The sequence below is a fragment of the Mustela putorius genome, unplaced genomic scaffold (genome assembly GCF_011764305.1).
Source record: "Mustela putorius furo isolate JIRA1106 unplaced genomic scaffold, ASM1176430v1.1 tig00000083_pilon_pilon_pilon, whole genome shotgun sequence".
Classification (NCBI taxonomy): Eukaryota; Metazoa; Chordata; class Mammalia; order Carnivora; family Mustelidae; genus Mustela; species Mustela putorius.
Window position 1 is genome coordinate 27,179,223 of NW_025421273.1, and position 20,557 is coordinate 27,199,779.

General features: G+C 39.7%; 1 protein-coding gene across 3 annotated transcripts in view; it reads right to left on the bottom strand.

The window, feature by feature from the left end:
* The window catches only part of KCNIP4 (potassium voltage-gated channel interacting protein 4), a 1,128,645-nt gene that overhangs the window by 507,175 nt on the left and 600,913 nt on the right, over window positions 1-20,557 (bottom strand). Inside the window, exon 1 of one of the 3 annotated variants that reach the window (XM_004762693.3) lies at window positions 53-281. The exons of the other annotated variants lie outside the window; for them this stretch is intronic. Coding sequence (XP_004762750.1) covers window positions 53-152 — 100 coding nt within the window. The 5' untranslated portion in view covers window positions 153-281. Of the gene's footprint in view, window positions 1-52; window positions 282-20,557 lie in introns of those variants that run through there. 3 annotated transcript variants of the gene reach the window in all.

The window sequence follows — 20,557 nt, forward strand, 5'->3', positions numbered from 1 at the left end:
CTTTATTGCAAAACAGAGAATTTTTAGAAGTCACTAAAAAGCACTCCCTTACCTTCTAAACCTGCTTCAATCAGCCCAAACTGTTCCAACAATTTAACAAAAAGCACAATGACGATCAGAACTGCTATCATTTCAAGCCCTTCCAAGTTCATGGTCAGCTAGGTCATGGTCCGACCACAGCCAGTGAGAAGTGCTCCTCTGCCTGGCTTTCTTTGCAAAGCCATTAAACTACATTAAGAAGGCTACTGCCAGAGGAGAAGGGGAGGAGGAGAGGTTGAGAGAGAGAGAGAGAGAGGATGAGAGAGAGAGAGAGAGAGGATGTGAGTGAGAGAGAGGGAGAGAGAGAGAAGGGGAAGGAGAGGAGGAGGAGAAGCTGAGAGAAAGGGCGTGAATAAGAGAGAGAAATGCATTCATCCTGTCTAGTGTAGCAGAAGCCAGGAGTGGCAGCCGGATTAAGTGGGGCCTGTTGGAATTATCGGCTTCCTTGTTATCACTCTTACACAGAGAGACAGCCACGCATGAAGTAACGCGCAGATCACCCAAAGACCCCGAGGTCACCAGGACGGTCCCGAGGAAAGACGACGCGCGGCAGTGATGGCTCTGCGGCTCCGGGACCCGCGCGCCCGCCCGTGGCTTCCTTGGGCCGGTCAGTTGCCTTGGAAACGGAAACTAAGCAAGGGCAGGACTCCCGCTGCAGACAGAGACCTGCGGAACACCGCGTCTTGAAATAGGAAGAGAAACCTGAAAATGCCAAGAGAGGCGGAGTGACAGCTTGGATTCGGCTGCTTCAGAAATACTGTTTACTAGGCAGGAAACGCAAGTGTGTATTTTGCCCCAACTAGCTGAGCGCAGAGAGAAATGAGGCTTTAGAGACTAGATCAGGATTTATTTTCTTCTCAACCAGTTGCCTTGTCCTAAGGCTGGGTCTGAGTCATTGTGAACTAATATTCTCGTTTGAGTAATATCGATCACACTGCTTCAGAGCAGGAATACAACAAACTAATACATATTCTTAATATCTGTAAATTTTAAAGTTTAGCAGGTATCTTATGCATTAGCTCATTCCCATCGATACACTGAAATATATATTTCTTTTCAGTGTGTACTTCCAATGTTTTTAAAAAATAATTTAAGTAAATTTAGAAGCAGAGAAAGTTAAGCAATGACAAAAAAATCAGAAACAAAGCTGGAGTATCTGTCTTTATCCTGCACTATCATTTCATTCACCCCTCCCCCTTTATTGCCCAAATAGATCAGGCCTACATTAAAATACAGAATGGGGGAGAGAGGGTGAAGACACCAATTAAAAACAAAACAAAAAAAACATGGAAACAAAAATAAGAGTTAGAAAGCCTCTCAGAAAGCCAATCCAAGTCTCCTGTTTCATAGATGAACAAACTGAGGGCCAAGAAAAAGCATGAAAGGTCAGAGGAAGGCAAAGCAAGGTAGGAGGCAGGCCTCCCTAATTTCTGGCTGGCTTTGAGGCAATATAGTGTAATGGTTGAGAATATGGGCTCCAGAGCCAGACTGCCTGGATTGAGGTGTAGGATCCCTTACAAGCTGTGTGATCTTGGGTAAGTTACTTAACATCTCCATGACTTAATGTGCTCATCTGTATAAAGGTTGATGATAATAGCACTTTTCTCAATGCACTGTTGAGAGGACTAGTGAGTAATGCTTTTAGAACAGAGTGAGAGCGCTCAGTCACTCCTAGCTCTAATTTCTATCCCAAGTCCCTCCATGCTCTTTTCATACCACACAGGGCTGTCAAACTAGTCATTCCAGGATGTAGTCCTGCCCCTTGTCATTCTCTTAATCAAAAACCTGCCATGACTCTTTATTTTCCTACCGAATAAAATCCAAATTCCTTTGCAAAGCATCCTAGTCCTTCTCCGATTTGGTACCATCTTAAGAATGGCACCTCATTGTCATGATTTCTGAACATTACTTTACCTGAGAGGTCAGCTTCCTTTTCCCAAACTCAGTCTGTGCTTTGTTGAAAACACTACCTGGAAAATCCGTTCCTTACCCTCTTTACCCTTTCCAAAAACTCTCCCAGAAAACTTCTTCAAGCAGAATTGTAGGATTCTCTCTCATTTTTGGGTCTTTACAGTATCTTTTCCTCTTACGATATATTACCACCACTTGAGCACACATCTTCACAACTTAACGAGAAGCTTCTAGAAGTCAGAAATCAAGCCTTTTTCACCTTTATGTTCCCCACATGCCTCCATGAAGGGCACATTACAGTTCATAGATATATGGAATAGATACATGTTGGATAACAATAGTCACCATTAATTGGGTAATTAACATAAGCCAGATCCTTTACATACATTGCGTTTCCCTCCTAACCACTCTGAAAATAGGCATAATTAGATAAGATTTACAGAGAAACACTAAGCCTCAGAGAGTTTAAAATAGCAGGCTCAAGGTCATACCACTGGTGTGTGATAGGACCAGGTTTCCAACTCTGATTTGTTTAACTCAAAGCCCAATATTTTTCCCCATTATGCTACACAGCTTTAAACAAATAAAAATCCAAACATTGGCACAAGTGGTTGTCAGCTGAGGAGTGAAGGTTATACCCCAAATGATCCTCCCCATCAGTTCCGTGACGTTTTAATCCATCCACCAACTCCTGTAATTTGCCACATGAGAAGTTTCCAAACTAGTAGCTAAATAAATTCCTGGATCTCCCTTCCTGCCATTTTACAGGATTGTTGTTACTTAAACACATATCACCTCTGGTCTCCAAAGGGGATTGTTCTATGTTTTTCTACTCAAGGGAACTCAGTGGAGCCCTTCAACTTGCCTGGTAAATGAAAGTCAATGAATGGATCAGGTCCTTTGTGTTCCTATTTTTTTTTAAATTTTTAATTTTTTATAAACATATATTTTTATCCCCAGGGTACAGGTCTGTGAATCGCCAGGTTTACACACTTCACAGCACTCACCAAAGCACATACCCTCCCCAATGCTTTGTGTTCCTATTTAAAATTGATGTCCTGGCAACAAAATAAAAAATAAACAAGTAGCACTACATCAGACTAAAAATCTTCTGCATCAACAAATTAAAAGGCAGCCTACAGAATGGGAGAAAATATTTGCAAACCATATATCTGATAAAGGGTTAGCATCTAAAAATATAGGAAATTCATACAACTCAATAGCAAAAACAAACAAACAAACAAACAAAAAACAAAAACAACGTGGCTAAAAAATGGGGAAGGTTTGTCCAAAGAAGACATACAAATGGTCAATAAGCACATGAAAGGCACTGAACATTATTAATTATCAGGGAAATGAAAATCAAAACTTCAATAAGGTGTTACCTCACACCTGTTAGGGTGCAAATGATCAAAAAGATAAAAGTACTGGCAAGGATGTGGAGAAAAGAGAACTTTTGTGCACTGTTGATGGGAATCCAACTGGTAGTGCCATTACAGAAAACAGTATGAAGTTTCTTCCAAAAATTAAAAACAGAATTACCACATAATTCAGCAATTCTTCTTTTGGGTATATATCCAAAGGAAGCAAAATCAGTACTTCAATATCTGCACTCTCTGCTCTTTGATACATTACTCACAATAGCCAAGATATGGAAACAACCTAAGTGTCTGTGGATAAATAAATGAATGGAGAAACTGTGACACACACACATGCATGCACACAGGCAGGACTTATAATATAGCCTTTAAAAAGAAGGTAGTTTGTGACAATATGGACAAACATGGAGGACATCATGCTAAATGAAACAAGCTGAGCCCTAAAAGATAAAAGCTGGATGATCTCACTTATATATGGAATTGAAAAAAAGTTGTATCAACAGAAGCAGAGAGTGCAACAGTGGTTATCAGGGGCATGGAGGGAGGGTAAACGGGAAGATGCTGGCCAAAAGATACCAAGTGACAGTTTGTAGGATGCATAAATTCTTGATAAATTTAAGCTATAGGGTGATGACTATAGTTAATACTGTATTGTATAATTGTATAAGTATTGTATAATACTTAAAATTTGCTAAGAGAGATTTCTGGTGCTTTCATGAAAGTTAACTATGTAAAGAGATGGATGTAATAATTAGATTGACTGTAGTACTAATTTTCCTATGAATACCAAAATATCATACTTTACATCTTAAATACATACAATTTTATTAAAATAAAACAAGGAACAAGGTTGCTGTTCTTGGGCTGAGAACTATTTGTGGATGGGTTGTTAGTAAAAACTTCCAGAGCGAGGATTTTTCCACTGGGTCTGGATATTGTGTTCCCTTGGAACTGTATTGTTCTTCCCAGAGCCTGTAGGTTTCCTTGTACATTGTTTACCTCCTAAACCCAGGTCTTTATTCTTGCAGTTCCCTCTATCAGAATGCTTATTCCCGGATAACTCCATGCCACGAATAAACAACTTTGTTTAGGTCTTGGCTCCAAAATCCCCATTGCAGAGAGGCCCTTGCTGGCTGTATTATGTGGAACACCATACTTCTTCCTAACCCTAGAGTCACCACCCTCTGAAAAGGTGCTATTTTTCTCCAAAGCACTTCCGCCACCCGACATGTATGTTTGTTTGCTCATCTAATATCTCCTCCTGCTAGAACATAATCTGCCTATGAAGGCAGAGGTTTTTTTGTTTGTTTGTTTTTTGTTTCTTTTTTTCCGTCTTGTTCACTAGAAAACCCTTGGACTTAGAATAGTGCCAGGCACATAAAAGGCAGTGACTAGCTGTTGAATGGAGCATGTAACTGATACTCTCACCTTCCTTAAAAAATCCCTCTGCTCTCTGACTTATCTCCCAGGACCCCTTTCCCTATTACCTAGAGGGCTAGGTCTGCCTGTGGACACTTGTGAAGTTTCTGTAAACTCTCCTCAGAGAGCTCATACTGAGGAACGTACCCATAACATGGTATACTCCTGGTCCCTCTCTTTAAGATGAGTCATGAGTATTGCACACTGGAGTATCTTGACCATGTTCTTTTCTCAATATTTAATGTGAGTGGAATTTGTGGTTCCTGATGATGTGACCATGGAAAGCCATATAATGACGCCATCAGAGAAGGTATCCCTGTGCCAAATACCTAAACACCACTGGTACAGTGGGTGTGAAATATCTGGAGAGCATCCACTCCCATCCTTTGATTTTCAGCTGAAAGAACAGCAGAGTCTAAATATGTAAAGTGGCTTTGTCAATAACTCTTAGTTTCAAGTCTTAGCTTAGACTCAGATTTAAGCATTTGGCCAATATCTTTTATTCCTATTTAGCCTGACATTCCTTTTTAAGAGAGAAATATTAGAGTGACCAATAGAAAGAAGAGACCCGGTTACTGACTCCAGATCATTCATTCAAGTTAGACTCTGAAACTCAGTTTGCTATTCTTCAAAATGGAACCAATATACCTCCCTTGGGAGTATTGTAAAGATTAAATGCTGTACCAGTTGTCACACTTAAGCTCCATGAGCATGTACTTTGCCAAGCATGAGGCTAAGCACACTGCGGGGCGGGTGGGGGGCGGGTGTCCTCATGTCCACTTTTTGGAAAAGATAAAAATTTTGTTCTCACAGATGAAGGCATGAAGGCTTGAGAAGAGTTGCTAAATCACTCCACATCCCAAAGCTTCAGAAGCCAGTGAGCCTGGTAGTTATGTACTGACTTTCAGGATATTCCCCATGTGAAGAACCAGGTATACACTAAGCATTCAATAAATGCTTCCCTGCATGAACATATACACATCATCAAGGTAAGTATCCGACACCTTATTAAGACTTTTAGAAAGGTGGTTTGCCCTTTTAGGATGGATGCAATTTTAGATGCAGATGCCCCTGCTCTGGAGTGGATGGATGGGGAAAGGGATGAGTATGAGGTCGAAGTGAGAGAAAAGAATGTTCTGATGACACTTTGCCAAAAGCTTCTACATGGCAATCTCTCAAGAAATTAATGAGAATGGTTAGAGGCAGATCCAGGTCTCACTGCTTAAAAGCAGGTTCAACAAAACAATTTGGGGAGTCACTCAATCTCTACTGCCACATGCAGGTTTCCTTGGCCTATCCCCAGAAAAATAAACACACTTAATTACAGACAATTTTACTCTTGTACTTCAGAGCATATCACTAAAGTGCAGTTTATTCAAAATCACCAGTTGTGGGCAGAAAGTTCTCAGCAATATGGCTTTTGGAAGGAAAATAATGTTTCCTTCCAAAATGAGAGATTAGGCTACCCTTTGATGAACTGAGGTAGAGAAGAAAGGGATTTTGCTTATTTGTGTCTTTTTGATTGCAGGTTAGGGATGGTATTAACTGGAGAGGATGGGAAGAAAGGCTTCTCCTTACCCTAGTCTCAAAGCCTCGATCAGTGGCCTGGTCAAAAATGAAACTTGATTCCATTTATTTCTGATCAATCATCATTTGTTAGATTTTTGGTCCAAGTACCATACAAGGAGTGTGGCTAATAACAATCTTTTCCCTTGTCTTTGCAAAGTGTAAAATCTATTAAAACAAAATTTGATGGTTATAGCTCGTATTTTTAGGATAATCACTATTTGACAGAAGAGTGGACTGTGTACTTTGTATGAACTCTTTCACGGCATCCTAACATAAACCCTAGGAGTTGGGTGCCCTCTCCTTTCCACTGTCCAAGGTGAAACTGAAGAACAGAGTTTCATAGATCACACCAGGAAATATCCAACCCAGGATCTGAATTCAGCTCTGACCCCAAAGATCATGAACAGATAGTGTTTTAGGTACAACTCTAAATAACATAATCCGTGGTGGCATCTGGTGGGAACCTTAAAACTAATATGGAAAGCACCCACTTGGGCTTGAGTGGCAGTGGGATACCTCTTTGAACGAAGATCGACTTTATTGTTTGGGGCTTATACTGTACAGATATTAGGCAGTGATTTTTTATTTTTATTTTTTTATCAGAAGGGCAGTCTGCATTGCATGACCACTGGAGAGTAAGACTAAATCTTGGCAGAGAATTCACCCAGAGCCTGGAAAATACTCAAAGCCAGCCAAATCCCTTGCTCCAATGCCTTCATGACATTTTTTCCCTCATTTTTCAGGCTATTTCCCATTCTGACATGCAAAATGAGCACCATTTGCCTACCTCTAACTCATTTCCCTCCTTTGGTGTTACTTGATCCAAAAGAAGCCTGGCTAAATCCCATGATTGAGTGACTAGGGAACACATTTGGATTTCCAAAATGAACTGAACTAAACCCATGCAGCAAGGCATCAGATAAGGAATTTATTTCAGTAATAATGTGAAGAAATAATGACCTCATTCATGGAAGTAGCAGGATAATGCAGAGGTTAGGAGCACACTGGAGGTTCATATCCCCATTTTGCCGTTTTAGAGCTTCATCACTTTGGGGAATGTGCTGAGAAGCTCTTAGAACAGACACCAGTACCTTGTAAATGTTCAATATATGGTACCCATCATTGTTATTACTTATTGAGCCCTTGCTACATATCAAGTACTGTTCTAATTGTTTTCCATAAATTATCTCATGAAATCCACAGAACAACGCAATTAGCTTAATACTATTATTATTCCCAGTTAACATGTGGATTAAAAAGAAGTAAGGTATTTTCTGTTGAGTTGGGATTCTAGAGAATGCTCACATTCACCCAGCCGGACTATACCCATCTTCACCACAAGTAATATAGGAATAATTTATTCATTTATAATGCCTTGGCTTGTAAATCATTTATCTTACGAAAATTACTATCAGGTATCTCTCTTGCAAATAATATATATATATATATATATATATATATATATATATATATGTATATATATGCATGTGTGTGTGTGTATAAACATTGAAATAACTTTCCTGGGCACTGGTTTCTGAGAACATCTTGGTCACCTTCCCTTCTGGAACACTCCACAGAATGAAAGATATAATGATGTGTTAGTGTGTCATCAGACCATAGACTCTACTCAGGTTCAACTGCAGAGCCCTGTCATCTGCTGAGGAAATTCACCTTCAAGGACATAATTCTACTGCTCCATCAGCCTCAACATTCTCACCTGTGTATCACACTGCAGGTTCCATGACAAGAAAATCTCCACAATGGTAAAGAATCAACACTACTTGAAGCTTCATCAGACAACCTTGACCTCAGGATGAATAGCAGTGGCACTCTACTAAGTGTTTTAAGGTAATTAAGTGGAGGAACAATAGACCATGACTCAGAAACACTCTGAAGCTGTACTTTATTATTTTTTTTTAATTTTATTTATTTATTTGACACAGAGAGAAATCACAAGTAGGCAGAGAGGCAGGCAGAGGAAGAAGGGGAAGCAGGCTCTCTGCTGAGCAGAGAGGCCGATGCGGGACTTGATTCCAAGACCTCGAGATCATGACCTGAGCCGAAGGCAGAGGCTTAACCCACTGAGCCATCCAGGTGCCCTGAAGCTGTACTTTAGTGCATTTCTATAGGACTAAAGAGAAATCGGAGGAGTTGTAGGTAGTAGTGATATTATCCGTTATCTGGCACTGGCAAGAGAGAACAGAGAGCTGCTCTACGTATATATTAACTGGTGGTGCTCAAAATTCAGTGTGTGTCAGAATTACCTAAAGATTCTCTTAAACGTGAATCCTCAGACCTTCCCCAGAGGCTCTGATTTAGTAGGTCTTGTGTAGAGCCCATGAATCTGCTTTTTAATCAAACATTTCAACAATTCTAGTGCACAGCTTCTCTGGACCACACCATGAGAAACACTGCATTCATCTGCGGCAACACTCTCTCCCAGTAAGGAACATAGCCTCCAGGGAGACGTTTCCCCAGCTTATTAAAAACTAGCCAAGAGTCACACCTATCCCAAACTCGACACGGTTAAGAATAGATAGGAGCTCCATCAGTTTCTCAAACTCTAGAAAGTTTTTTTCTCCTACTAGAAGTAAGATATTTTTAAATCATTTGTGAATAGACATAAGTTTCCATTCCATGTTGTCAAAGTATTTTTTGATGATTCATTCTCTGCGTCCCTTGCGACTTTCTTTCACCAGGGAGCTTCAGATGCAACGTAAATGGAGACAGGATTATAAACCTTTCCCCCCATCGCTGTCTTGCTACATAGTCTAGCTCCCTTCTCGAATCTATCCCTGGAACATCTTCCTTTTAGCTCCAAATGCAATCACCTACATGAGGGACAACATCGATATGCAGCCATATTAATAACCCAGCAAAGTGAAATAAATAGCGATTGATGGATGCGAACGTTCGGAAGCGTGAGCTGATTTAGATAAAGTAGATATTTTAGTTGGAGATCTAATAAAAAACAAAACAGCAGCCACATGGAGCCTTTTGCCATTATTCCACCGGGGATAATCTTTATCTACATCAATACTATAAAGTTAACAAAAGACACAAAGTTGTCTGATGCCTAATTAGTTTACTATGAAATTATTTAAAACTCAAATAATTGAAACAGGATTATTTATGTGATCACTAAACCCAGGGCAATTTCTACAGATTTTAGTTCTGCTTAATGGAAATCTTAGCTGCAGATACATATTCAGCCAGATTTCATTCCAAATATTCCTTCCAAAAATTATTCCTCATTATAGTTGATATGTTGTACTTCCTCACAGTAATAGTGAATAAAAATTGTTTATACTTTTATTTTATTGCACTCAAGAAATAAAAATATGAAAAATAATGAACAACAATTTCCTTGACAATTATTCATTTAACTTCAATGTTGTAGTTTAACTACTAACAACTCCAACTTAATCACTTTTTAATAACCTTGCTTTTCAACAAGAATATTTCACATATAATAGGCATGATATTCATATCATGCTAGAATCAATTGCACAATAATCAAGTATATGTTTTATATGAAACATACATATGGACTTGCCCTTAGTAAGACCATATTGAAAAGAAAGATCATCAACACAATGGAAATGGAATTTATTAAATAACAGAAAGTAGCCCAAAGAAGGAAAGATTAACTTCTATAGATAATGGAATACATGCTATGCTGATTCATATACAGCCATTGACAGATTAAAGCATATTTGAAGAGTCATCAAGATAAGTCAGTCAAGTGTGACCTGCTGGCTTTTTTTTTTTTTTTAAAGATTTTATTTATTTATTTGACAGACAGAGATCACAAGTAGGCAGAGAGGCAGGCAGAGAGAGAGAGAGGAAGCAGGCTCCCTGCAGAGCAGAGAGCCCGATGTAGGGCTCGATCCCAGGACCCTGGGATCATGACCTGAGCCGAAGGCAGAGGCTTTAACCCACTGAGCCACCCAGGTGCCCTGTGACCTGCTGTTTTTGAGGACAGCACCTCTCTAGACTGTGACGTAAGTACACAGAGTAGTTTCCTACTGCTGAATGGTCAATGATTACAAACTGAGGGACTTAGAACAAGACAAATTTATATCTCACAGTTTCAATGGATAAAGAATGATAATGGGTGAGTTGAGCCCTCTACTCAGGGTTAAGTCAAAGTGCAGGCTGAGGCTATGGTCATATCTGAGGCTCTGGTGGGTCTGCTTTGAAACCGCTGGTTGCTCACAGAATTCATTTCCTTATGGATGTATGAGTGAGATCCCTATTTTCTCATAAGCCATAGGAAAGGGACCGCTCTCAGTTCTCCAAAACTGCTTTGGGTTCTTTGCTCTCTCTACAACATGGCAATTTTCTCTGTCACTGCCAGGGGGAGAATCTCTTTTAGATTTCTAATTTCACTGGCTGCTTTCCAGGAACTACTGGATTAGATTAGGCTCACCCAGCATGGTCTCTCTTAGGATGAGAAAACTCTGTTGAGCCTCTCTTCCTCTCCCAACCAACCCTCTACGTTGTTGTCAGAGTGCTAGAGTCATGTGATTCTCCCACTTTGATTTTTAGTGGTTTCTCACTGACTGTAGAATGTAATCCCCAAAGGCACACAAGGTCCCTCCCTCCCCTCTGAGGAGCTCTCCAGCCTCAAATCCTGACAATCTATCTTCGTACCCTGTGTTCAAATCAGGCTGAACTATCGCTTCAGCAGAACTGTGAGGCCGATTTCTATAACTGCTTCCTTTCCCTTCTGGGAAATTCCAATCCAACATTTAAGAATCAGCTTACAGGGGCTCAGCAGGATAAAGCCTCTGCGTTCAGTTCGGGTCCTCATCCCAGGGTCTGGGATCGAGCCCCACATTGGGCTCTCTGCTCAGCAAGGAGCCTGCTTCCTCTTCTCTCTCTGTGCCTGCCTCTCCGTCTACTTGTGGTCTCTGTCAAATAAATAGATAAAATCTTAAAAAAAAAAAAATCAGCTTACATATTTTCACCTGAGTAGGATTTTTCAAAGGCCCTTCCTCAACAAAATTGACCCCCTTCTTTCTGCTTTGTACTTAACTATGATCCTTCCAAGATTTATGAGCTGGTTGACATACTGTTTCCTCTATGAAACGAGTGCTTGAGAGGAGGGATCATGTCTGCCTTTCTGTCCTCAGTACTTATCCATGTGACTGAAAATACATTAGTTGATCAGTAAAAGTTAAAGTCAGGGAGGGCAGGAAGGAGGAAAGGAAGGAAAGAAGGGAGAAACTAAAGGCATGCTCTCTGTAGAGCAGGTCTTAAGCCAAACCCATAACCCTCTAGTAAAGAATCACCATATCTTGAATCTCACCATTAATGTTTTAATTCTTCACATGGAGTATTCCAGGTGTCCTGAAAAGAACTGAAATGGTAGAAAACATTAATCTCTAACACCTTGGTGCGAAAGAGTTTCGTTCATCACTGCTGTGCAGGAAAAGTGAGACCACTGACAACTTGGCAACTTGATGCCTGATGTCACTAATGTATGAAAAAGGAGATATTTTAAGAGCCCGTTTGTTCGCAAGGATGAAGCTCATCCAATGGAATAGCTAGTCAACTGGAAGATTCAAGTGATTCTAAAACAATCTAGGAGGTCTAAGACAATCACTATCCACAAATTGCACTTCCCCCTTATTTTTTATTTTAATTTTATTTTTTTAAGATTTTATTTATTTATTTGTCAGAGAGAGAGAGAGAGGGAGAACACAAGCAGGCAGAGTGGCAGGCAGAGAGAGAAGCAGGCTCCCTGCTGAGCGAAGAGCCTGATGTGGGACTCGATCCCAGGACCCTGGGATCATGACCTGAGCCAAAGGCAGTGTCTTAACCAACTGAGCCACCCAGGCATCCCATTCCCCCCTATTTTTTAATTAAATTTTTACTCTATTGAACATCGAAATTTGTTTTCATGAAATAATTACTTCCTAGCCACTCCCATATGGATTGATGCAGCCTCCCAAGTTATTAAAGCAACTCTATAGTGTCGAGCTTTGGCACCGGGAACAACTAGCTTAGGGTTTCCTATGTCCCCTTTCCCTAGGAACCCACACTGCCCCACATGGTATTCTCACAGTTGACATCAATTTGTTCTGATGAGCTGCTCTGGCCTTCACACTTTGGGGATGTTCAGCCATTTAAGAGACACTGAAAAGGTGGCTCAGTGTTCCTGTGGGATGGAAACATTTGTCATTAACAAGAAGAAAAATTGGCTTCTTATCTAGGTATTGAGTATTCATATTGTTTGTACAATATCTTGGCTTTGATCAAATTCAATTGAGATGCCAACAGTCCTTTTTTCATAATTTTTAAACCCTAATGATTTCAACATAGAGTTAGTCAACACATTTTTATTAATGATCATAGGAGTCATTCAGATTAATTAACATAAAACCATAAAACTATACTTGCTATTCAGTGACCAAAGGAAAAAAAAAATTAATCATTTTTCTATGACTCTCTTTTCTTTGGAGGGAAAACACCACATACACACACACACACACACACACACACACACACACACTAGAATTCATGGAAGAAATCAAATAGGCAAATACGTATTTTCATCAACCAGGTTTTTTTTTTTTTGACAATTAGATAATTTCAACAACCTAGTAAGTAAGCAGACATTCATTCCTATTATATATATCATTAAAGGTATAACTATCAAAATCAGTAAAGAGCCGATATGTGTGAGTATTTCTTGTTAGAACTTGTATATCCAAATGAGTCTTCTACACTTCAGAGAAGCCTTGTTGAGAAGTTATGAAGAGTTTCCATTGATGCTGCCCTTGCTCAAACATTTTGGAGCTCCCCTTTTGGGAATTTCCTTTAAATTCTGGCTGCTCTCAGGCCTAAGCCCTTCAATCCTCCGCACCAGTGAGAATGAGAACAAATGGCATTTTTAGATCCATATCCTTATTAGCAGGCTTCTCTGAAAAATGTGAGTGGCCCTAATGGTGGAGGCCCATGGGCCCTGGATATGGGATGAGCATCTTGGCAGCTATTGGAGCTTCACAGGGTACCTTAATTCTCTCACTTCACCATGCATATCATTTGTGACTCTCCATCAATGGAGAGCTCCTGAAGCTTGCAGTTATTGGCCAGAGTCCCTCTGCAGATTATTTCCATGTGCATGAAATCAATAGAAACTGGCGTCTGCCTCAAGCCTACATGTATCCTCACTATCGTGAGCATGGAAAATAATGCAAGCTTTCCCCAGTTCACAAGAAAGGCATAACCCCTTCTCATCACATTTTGACTATTTTATACCATGGAAACAGCATCACCAATAAGGAAGCTATGCAAGAGAGAGAGTAGATGGACACACAGGCAGCTTGGCTATTTTTCATTGGCTTATGCAAATGTTTGCTAGGAAAGAAGGCTGACATTCATGGTTAAAATAAGCCTTTTGTGTTATCATTGAACTTCAATTATGTACTATCTTTGCCAATATTACCTGGCATAATTAGAAATTCACAGCATCATCATGAATCAGAGTGATCCTAATATTAAATTTCTTGCTACTAAGGGTAGAAATGAGCCTCTACAATTCTATTCTATTTGGAAAAGGCATCTTAGATTCATCACTCACTTAAGCTCCTGACTTTGTTTGAAATGGGGTTTTGAAAAGGTCATTTTTCTGTATATTTTATCAGTTATTTACTTTTATATTTTGGGGGACTTATCCATTGTGTATCAAAGTGCTTTGTTACTGTTACCACCAAATAGTGGAAGGAAAAAATAACACACTATTCTTTGCCTTTCCTTCTTTCTAAAACCCTGTTACTTTTGTACTGCTCTTTGATATGTATCCTTAGTAACTGCAAGTTTATACATGAACTTGGGATTCATTTTGTTAAAGAGTCTGGGCAGAAAAAGGAGTTTGTTTTTCTCTTCATAAACTTAATCCTGTGACTTTACAAGGTTAGCAAAAAACCCTCAGAAGCTTATATATTTTTCTGAAAACCAGGAATATGAGAAGTCACTCAATCAAGAACTGTTTAGAAAAAAAAATTATATTTAAACCATAAATAAGCTATGCAGAAAACAACATAATTTCTCCTGTTTAAAAAAATGAACTCTGGAATATTATGAATTTGATCATGGCTGTGCACCCCTGTGCATTCCTGGAAGCAATGAAGTGCAAGTTCAAGCAGATGGCATACCAAACCAATCTGAAGTTAGATCAGAAAAAACTATATTCAAGTACATTCAGGGAGGTACACCTTCCAATGTGGTACTTGGGGTCTGCTCTCTTCACAGGCCAAAGGAGGGAAAGGTCAAAGATAACCCTGTCTGCTTCCCAAGATCTACCAGGTGCTGCTCATTCTTCAAACCTTCAAGTTGGCTTTAGCTATAGCTTTGATCCGGTTCCACATGCACGTAGTTGGATCAGTCAAATCAGAAGTAAGGACAGACTCAAGGAGCAACAAGTCAACAGACAGATGAACGCTATAACTGGGATGAGGCTTGCCTGAAGCCCTGCTGTGATTTTCGGATCCATTTGTAACTAGTTTTCCCCTTGTATCTTAATCCACAGTTTACCTCTAATACCTGCTTCTTGGGTACCAGGATTCTTTGTTGTTGTTGTTTAGAAAGTCCTGAAATGCCGGCTTCCTCTCTCCATCTCTCGAGATTGCCTTTCCCTGGATGTCCTGCTATGGTAATCTAGCTATCCACCCAATATGAGCCCCATTACTTCATACTAAATTTGCCTAATCCTTGAATTACCCAGTAACCTGTTAAGCATAGGCCACATGAGATAATCATATCCCCATCAAGGTGACCTCTTCTCTACCCACAGTGAAGTCAGAAAAGCATTACCTTCTACCACCTACAGAGGTATATCAGATACACATAGGCACACAAACATCACTTAAAAGTCTGGGCCACAGCCATCCATCCATTTTTGTTAAAAAAAAAATAATCCCTTTGGGGCGCCTGGGTGGCTCAGGTCATGGTCTCGGGGTCCTGGGATCGAGTCCCGCATCGGGCTCTCTGCTCAGCAGGAAGCCTGCTTCTCTCTCTCTCTCTCTCTCTCTCTCTGCCTGCCTCTCTACCTACCTGTGATCTCTCTCTGTCAAATAAATAAATAAAATATTTTTTTAAAAATCCCTTTGAGTGTTTTTTTTTTCCCCAAGAATGTTTGTGACATATTAATGGATGGCAAAATCAACTCAATGAGTTCATGATCCACAATTTTAAAAATGGAACATTCTAGGATAGAATTGAATACACTAGTGTGTATGGATGGAATGGAATGGAATCTATTTTTTAAATATTTATTTATTTGAAAGAGAGAGAAAAAAAGAGAGAGAATGAGAATGTGGAGGGAGGAGCAGAGTGAGAAGGAGAGAGAGTCCTCAAGCAGACTGCTCGCTGAGCACAGAACACAGTGCGGGGCTCAATCCCCTTAAGATCATGACCTGAGCCAAAATCAAGGGCTTAACCAACTGAACCACCTGGAATCAACTTTTTAGGACAGGATAGGATATGTAATATTCATAAGTAGAAAGGTTTAGTAGTATTTTATGAAATTCTTTTCTAATCATGTCCATGTGTGTTCTGGGTCATGGTAAAAAATATATATATACTTCTTACTATAACTCATGATCAAATATTTATATAAACCATATATTAGAGTACTTGGAGAGTAAGCCATTGTAGCTACAAAACACCTTAATGAAATGACAACTTTGTAACCTGAAATAGATCACACATTAAACTCGTCCTTCCTTATAGACACAGAGACAAGTGTAATTTCATCTGATAAGCTTGTTGTTTTCAAGAAAGCAAATAAGCTGGACCCTGAAGGATTGGGAATCTGGATGAATACATTCTTACGGCAAGATAAAGACATCATAAAGCCTGTGTCTGAACAGTATAGGTTTTGGCCTAGAGGTGGCTTGGGAGGCAGGGGCTGGTGAAGTCAGGACACTGAGAGCCTGGGAGAGTGAAATGCTGAGACTGAAGAAAGGGACTTGGTGAAAGGAGCTCCACATATGCAATGCCTCTGTTGGTAGAGTCATATTCAACCAGTGTTGGGGGGGAACACTGATGCTAACACTGTCTGTATGTTCAATTTTTCAGAGCATTTTCGCACATACTATTTTATTCCCATGATTAGGGCTGGAAGGAGGATGAAACAAACCAGGCACTTTAGGTGCAAACTTTAAGGGGATGCTCATTCTCAGGGTCCTTCACATATTCCGTGCACTTTGCTCACCTTCCCCTAGTCCAGGCCCTTTTCATGAGAACAGACATTATTAATTCTGTGTTAGATATGAGGAAGGTTAATCACATGGGATTTAAGTACAGGAGTCATAAAGAGCATTGAATCTGGGTTTAAACACTTGTCCCCCTGCCTCCTAGAAAAAGTGCATTTTTTTTAAAAATCTACCTCAGGCAACCTCAGTAAAGACTTTTTCTGCATGAGTTTGAAAAGCAATAAGTTGGCAAGATAAAGAACCATACTATACTTGTTTGTTATGAAGTGTTTGTTCAGAGAAAAAGAATAGCAAAATCCAGCCAGCGAGCTTTCAGCCTTGGAGTCCTGCGTTAAGTTTGAGGCCCTTCCATTTCAGAAAGATGCAGACAGATAAGAAACCAGTTAGGGAATGATAAAAAAAAAAAAAGATTAGAGAAAAGAAAGGTTTGATTTATGAGGCCAGATTAAAGGAGATAAATGCCTATTCCTTAGCTAACTGACAACCAGGGGACAGGATAAGAATCTACAAGTATTGGAAGGATATAAATATGGGAGATACAGATGACTTCTAAGTATGTACAAGACAGAACCAGCAGGGATGGATGAAAACAAAAGGCGAAACTACAGACGGTAAGGAGTTTTTGCAAGAGAATTCATTAAGTTAAGGAGTAAAACGTAAAAGAAGGAAGAGAAAGGGAGGAGAATTAAAAAAAAAAGAGCAGGGGTATGAGGAAGAAGTACAAAAGAAAAAGAGAAAGCAAGAAGAAGGGAGGGAAAGAGGAGAAACAGAAAGAAGGAGGGTAGGAGAAGGAAAGAAGGAAGGATGATGCGTAGAGGAATAGAGGGATGATGGAGAGAAGAAAGGAAGGAAGGCAGGATGGAAGGAAGGAACGGGGGAAAGGAGGAAAGAAAGAAGGACGGAAGGGATAAAGGAAAGATAAGAAATTTCAGATCCTCCCGCTGTGTTCATATATTTCTTTATAAAGTACACCAGCAAGACTGATACTGGTATTTGAATATATTTTTAATATGAAAGTTATGGATCACTATAATATTTTTCATAAATAGATGCTTATTTGTGATTTGCTATAAATAGAATCCACAGAACATAAGGAATGCTTCTGTAAAAGAGCTCTGTTTGGTGTGGGCGACAGAAGTTACCAAAGAAACAAAAAGGAAGGAAGGAAGGAAGGAAGGAAGGAAGGAAGGAAGAAAGAAAGAAAAAGAGAGAGGAACTCTGCCTTATTCTACCATACCTAATAACAGTATATTAAAAAAAAAAAATAGATTCCTGGCAGGTCTCAGGCAGAATGAACATCTTCCCAGGAACCCGAGCCAGACAAGAAGATGGCATCAACACCCTACCTCAGGGGAGAAGGTTGTCACTAAATCAAAAGCAGACAGTAATGGGGAGTTGAAGTAGGTGTGTAAAGCCATTACTGCTATTAAATTCAGGGCCTGGGCACAGGGAACTTGGCAACCTTTGGCTAGCCTGTTATACATAACAGTTACCGTAATCGAAATTGAATTATAATAATACCTTGGCACATATCCTTCTTTAAAAATCCAACACACAATAATGCTATCAAAATAAAGGTATCTGGAAACAACCGATAGTCCAATTGTCTCTTTGTAGCTGGCATCTGCCTTCTTGTAGAGTCCTTCATGGTTTTTTCCTCTATCATAGGCTGCTGAAAGTCAGGTGCTCCTCTTTGGTGAATCACAAGGTTAACATATACTGAGCATCAACTTGGTGCCAAAAATTATGGCAACACTTCCCCTTTTATAACCTCCTATGAAGTTGAGATTCATATCCTCCATTTGCTAGGTTAAAAACCTGAGGTCGAAGAATTTCAGTAATTTGCCCTAAATCACTTAGATAGTAAGAGAAAAAGCCAGGAATAAATACAATTCCAGTCTGCTTATATCGAAAGTGTTTCCACTCTACCTAACACTTAGCAAGTTGCCCACTGCATAACACATAGTGAGCACTCCATTAAGATGTGCTAAATGGAATTGGAGGATATTGAAGGTATAATTGAGATCTGGAAAGAATCTGCAACAACTTTGGCCATGAGTTGGGGAGGCACTGCCAGATCTTCACCAACTATTGAATTATGTATGAACCAACTATGGTCACATCTATATGATGGCATTTCTTAAGAACAAAGTATCTTCCGTCTTCTTTGGTACTTCTCTTACCACAAAATGTACTAGATTTCCTCAATGTCATTTAAACAGGAAATGGGCCTAACATCTGGATTATTTCAATAGATGCTGAACTTTTATAACAACCTACAGAATCACCTCATGTCTATAAGATACTATGCTGACTGAGAAATAAGACTGACAATATCTAGTATTTGACTACATAACTATAAAAATACTGTTTATGTGCTCTTAGGGGAATTTTTTTTTAAATTTTATTCATTTATTTGACAGAAATCATACGTAGGCAGAGGCAGGCAGAGAGAGAGAGAGAGAGAGAGAGAAGGAAGCAGGCTCCCTGTTGAGAAGAGACCCCGATGCGGGGCTGGATCCCAGGACCGTGGGATCATGACCCAAGCTGAAGGCAGAGGCTTTAACCCACTGAGCCACCCAGGCGTCCCTCCTAAGGGAATATTTATACTTAGAATAGAAGACCCAGTCCCTACACTTACAAAGCTTATAATTCCACTGGGAGACAAAATATAAATGCATAAGAAGATAAGTAAAGTTTAAATAGCCATTTGAGATGTTTCTTTCCAATAGATTTCATTCAACTTCTATTTATGGGATGCCATTTACACTCAAGGACTTAAGGCACTGGCAATTTAAAAAAAAAAAAAAAAGTTGGGATCATCTCTCAAGAACCCCACAGGCTAACAGGGGAGAAAATTCACTAACACACAGTTCCAACAAAACGTGATTATTGCTTTAGAGAAGGCATATGATTCTAAGGAATGCAGAAGAGAAAATCTTTGATTGTGCTGACAGTAGGCTTGATGGTTTTATCAAGGAAAACTTCATAAGGAGGTAATAAGGCCCAAGCTCAGTCTTGAGCAATGAATATGAGTTTTCTAGGCTGACCAGAAAAAGTGCTCCAAGAAGAAAGAACTTTATATACCTGTTGATGAAGGAATAAAGATAACAGAAGAATGGGGCAGATTGTGGCAAGAAAGTCTTATTAACAAAATTACTAATATTTAACGAGGAGAATGGCATAAATATTACCAAAATTTTCGATTTCAGTTTTTTTTTTTTTTCAGGCCCACTTTTTTTTTTTTTTAAAGATTTTATTTATTTATTTGTCAGAGATAGAGGGAGAAAGAGCGAGCACAGGCAGACAGAATGGCAGGCAGAGGCAGAGGGAGAAGCAGGCTCCCTGCGGAGCAAAGAGCCCGATGTGGGACTCGATCCCAGGACGCTGGGATCATGACCTGAGCCGAAGGCAGCTGCTTAACCAACTGAGCCACCCAGGCATCCCACAGGCCCACTTTAAATGTCAATAAATACTATGATAAGTTCAAGGCCACCTCACGTAGAATTTGACCATCCCAACAAACCATATTGCAACATTCCCTTCTTCACTATAGGAGAACTTATTAAAAGCAATATATTCAAGGGCGCCTGGGTGGCTCAGTGGGTTAGTTTCTGCCTTCAGCTCAGGTCATGATCCCAGAGTCCTGGGATCGAGGCCCACATCGGGATCTCTGCTCAGCAGGGAGCCTGCTTCGCTCTCTCTCTCTCTCTCTCTCTGTTTGCCTCTCTGCCTACTTGGACCTCTGTCTGTCAAATAAATAAATAAATAAAATAAATAAAATCTTAAAAAAAAAAAAGCAATGTATTCAGACTACATCAGTCAAAACATATCTTCCTGTTTGGGTTGACATATCTAATATATGAAGGCCATTATTACGATTTTATAAAACATCTATTATGTAATTTGGGTGCTCAGCAATGTTCAAGAGCATATTCACTTTTTGGAAAGACTAATTCTAATGACAGCAGAGGCATCATGAGACATTTGATTAACATAAAACTCAGAAGTGAG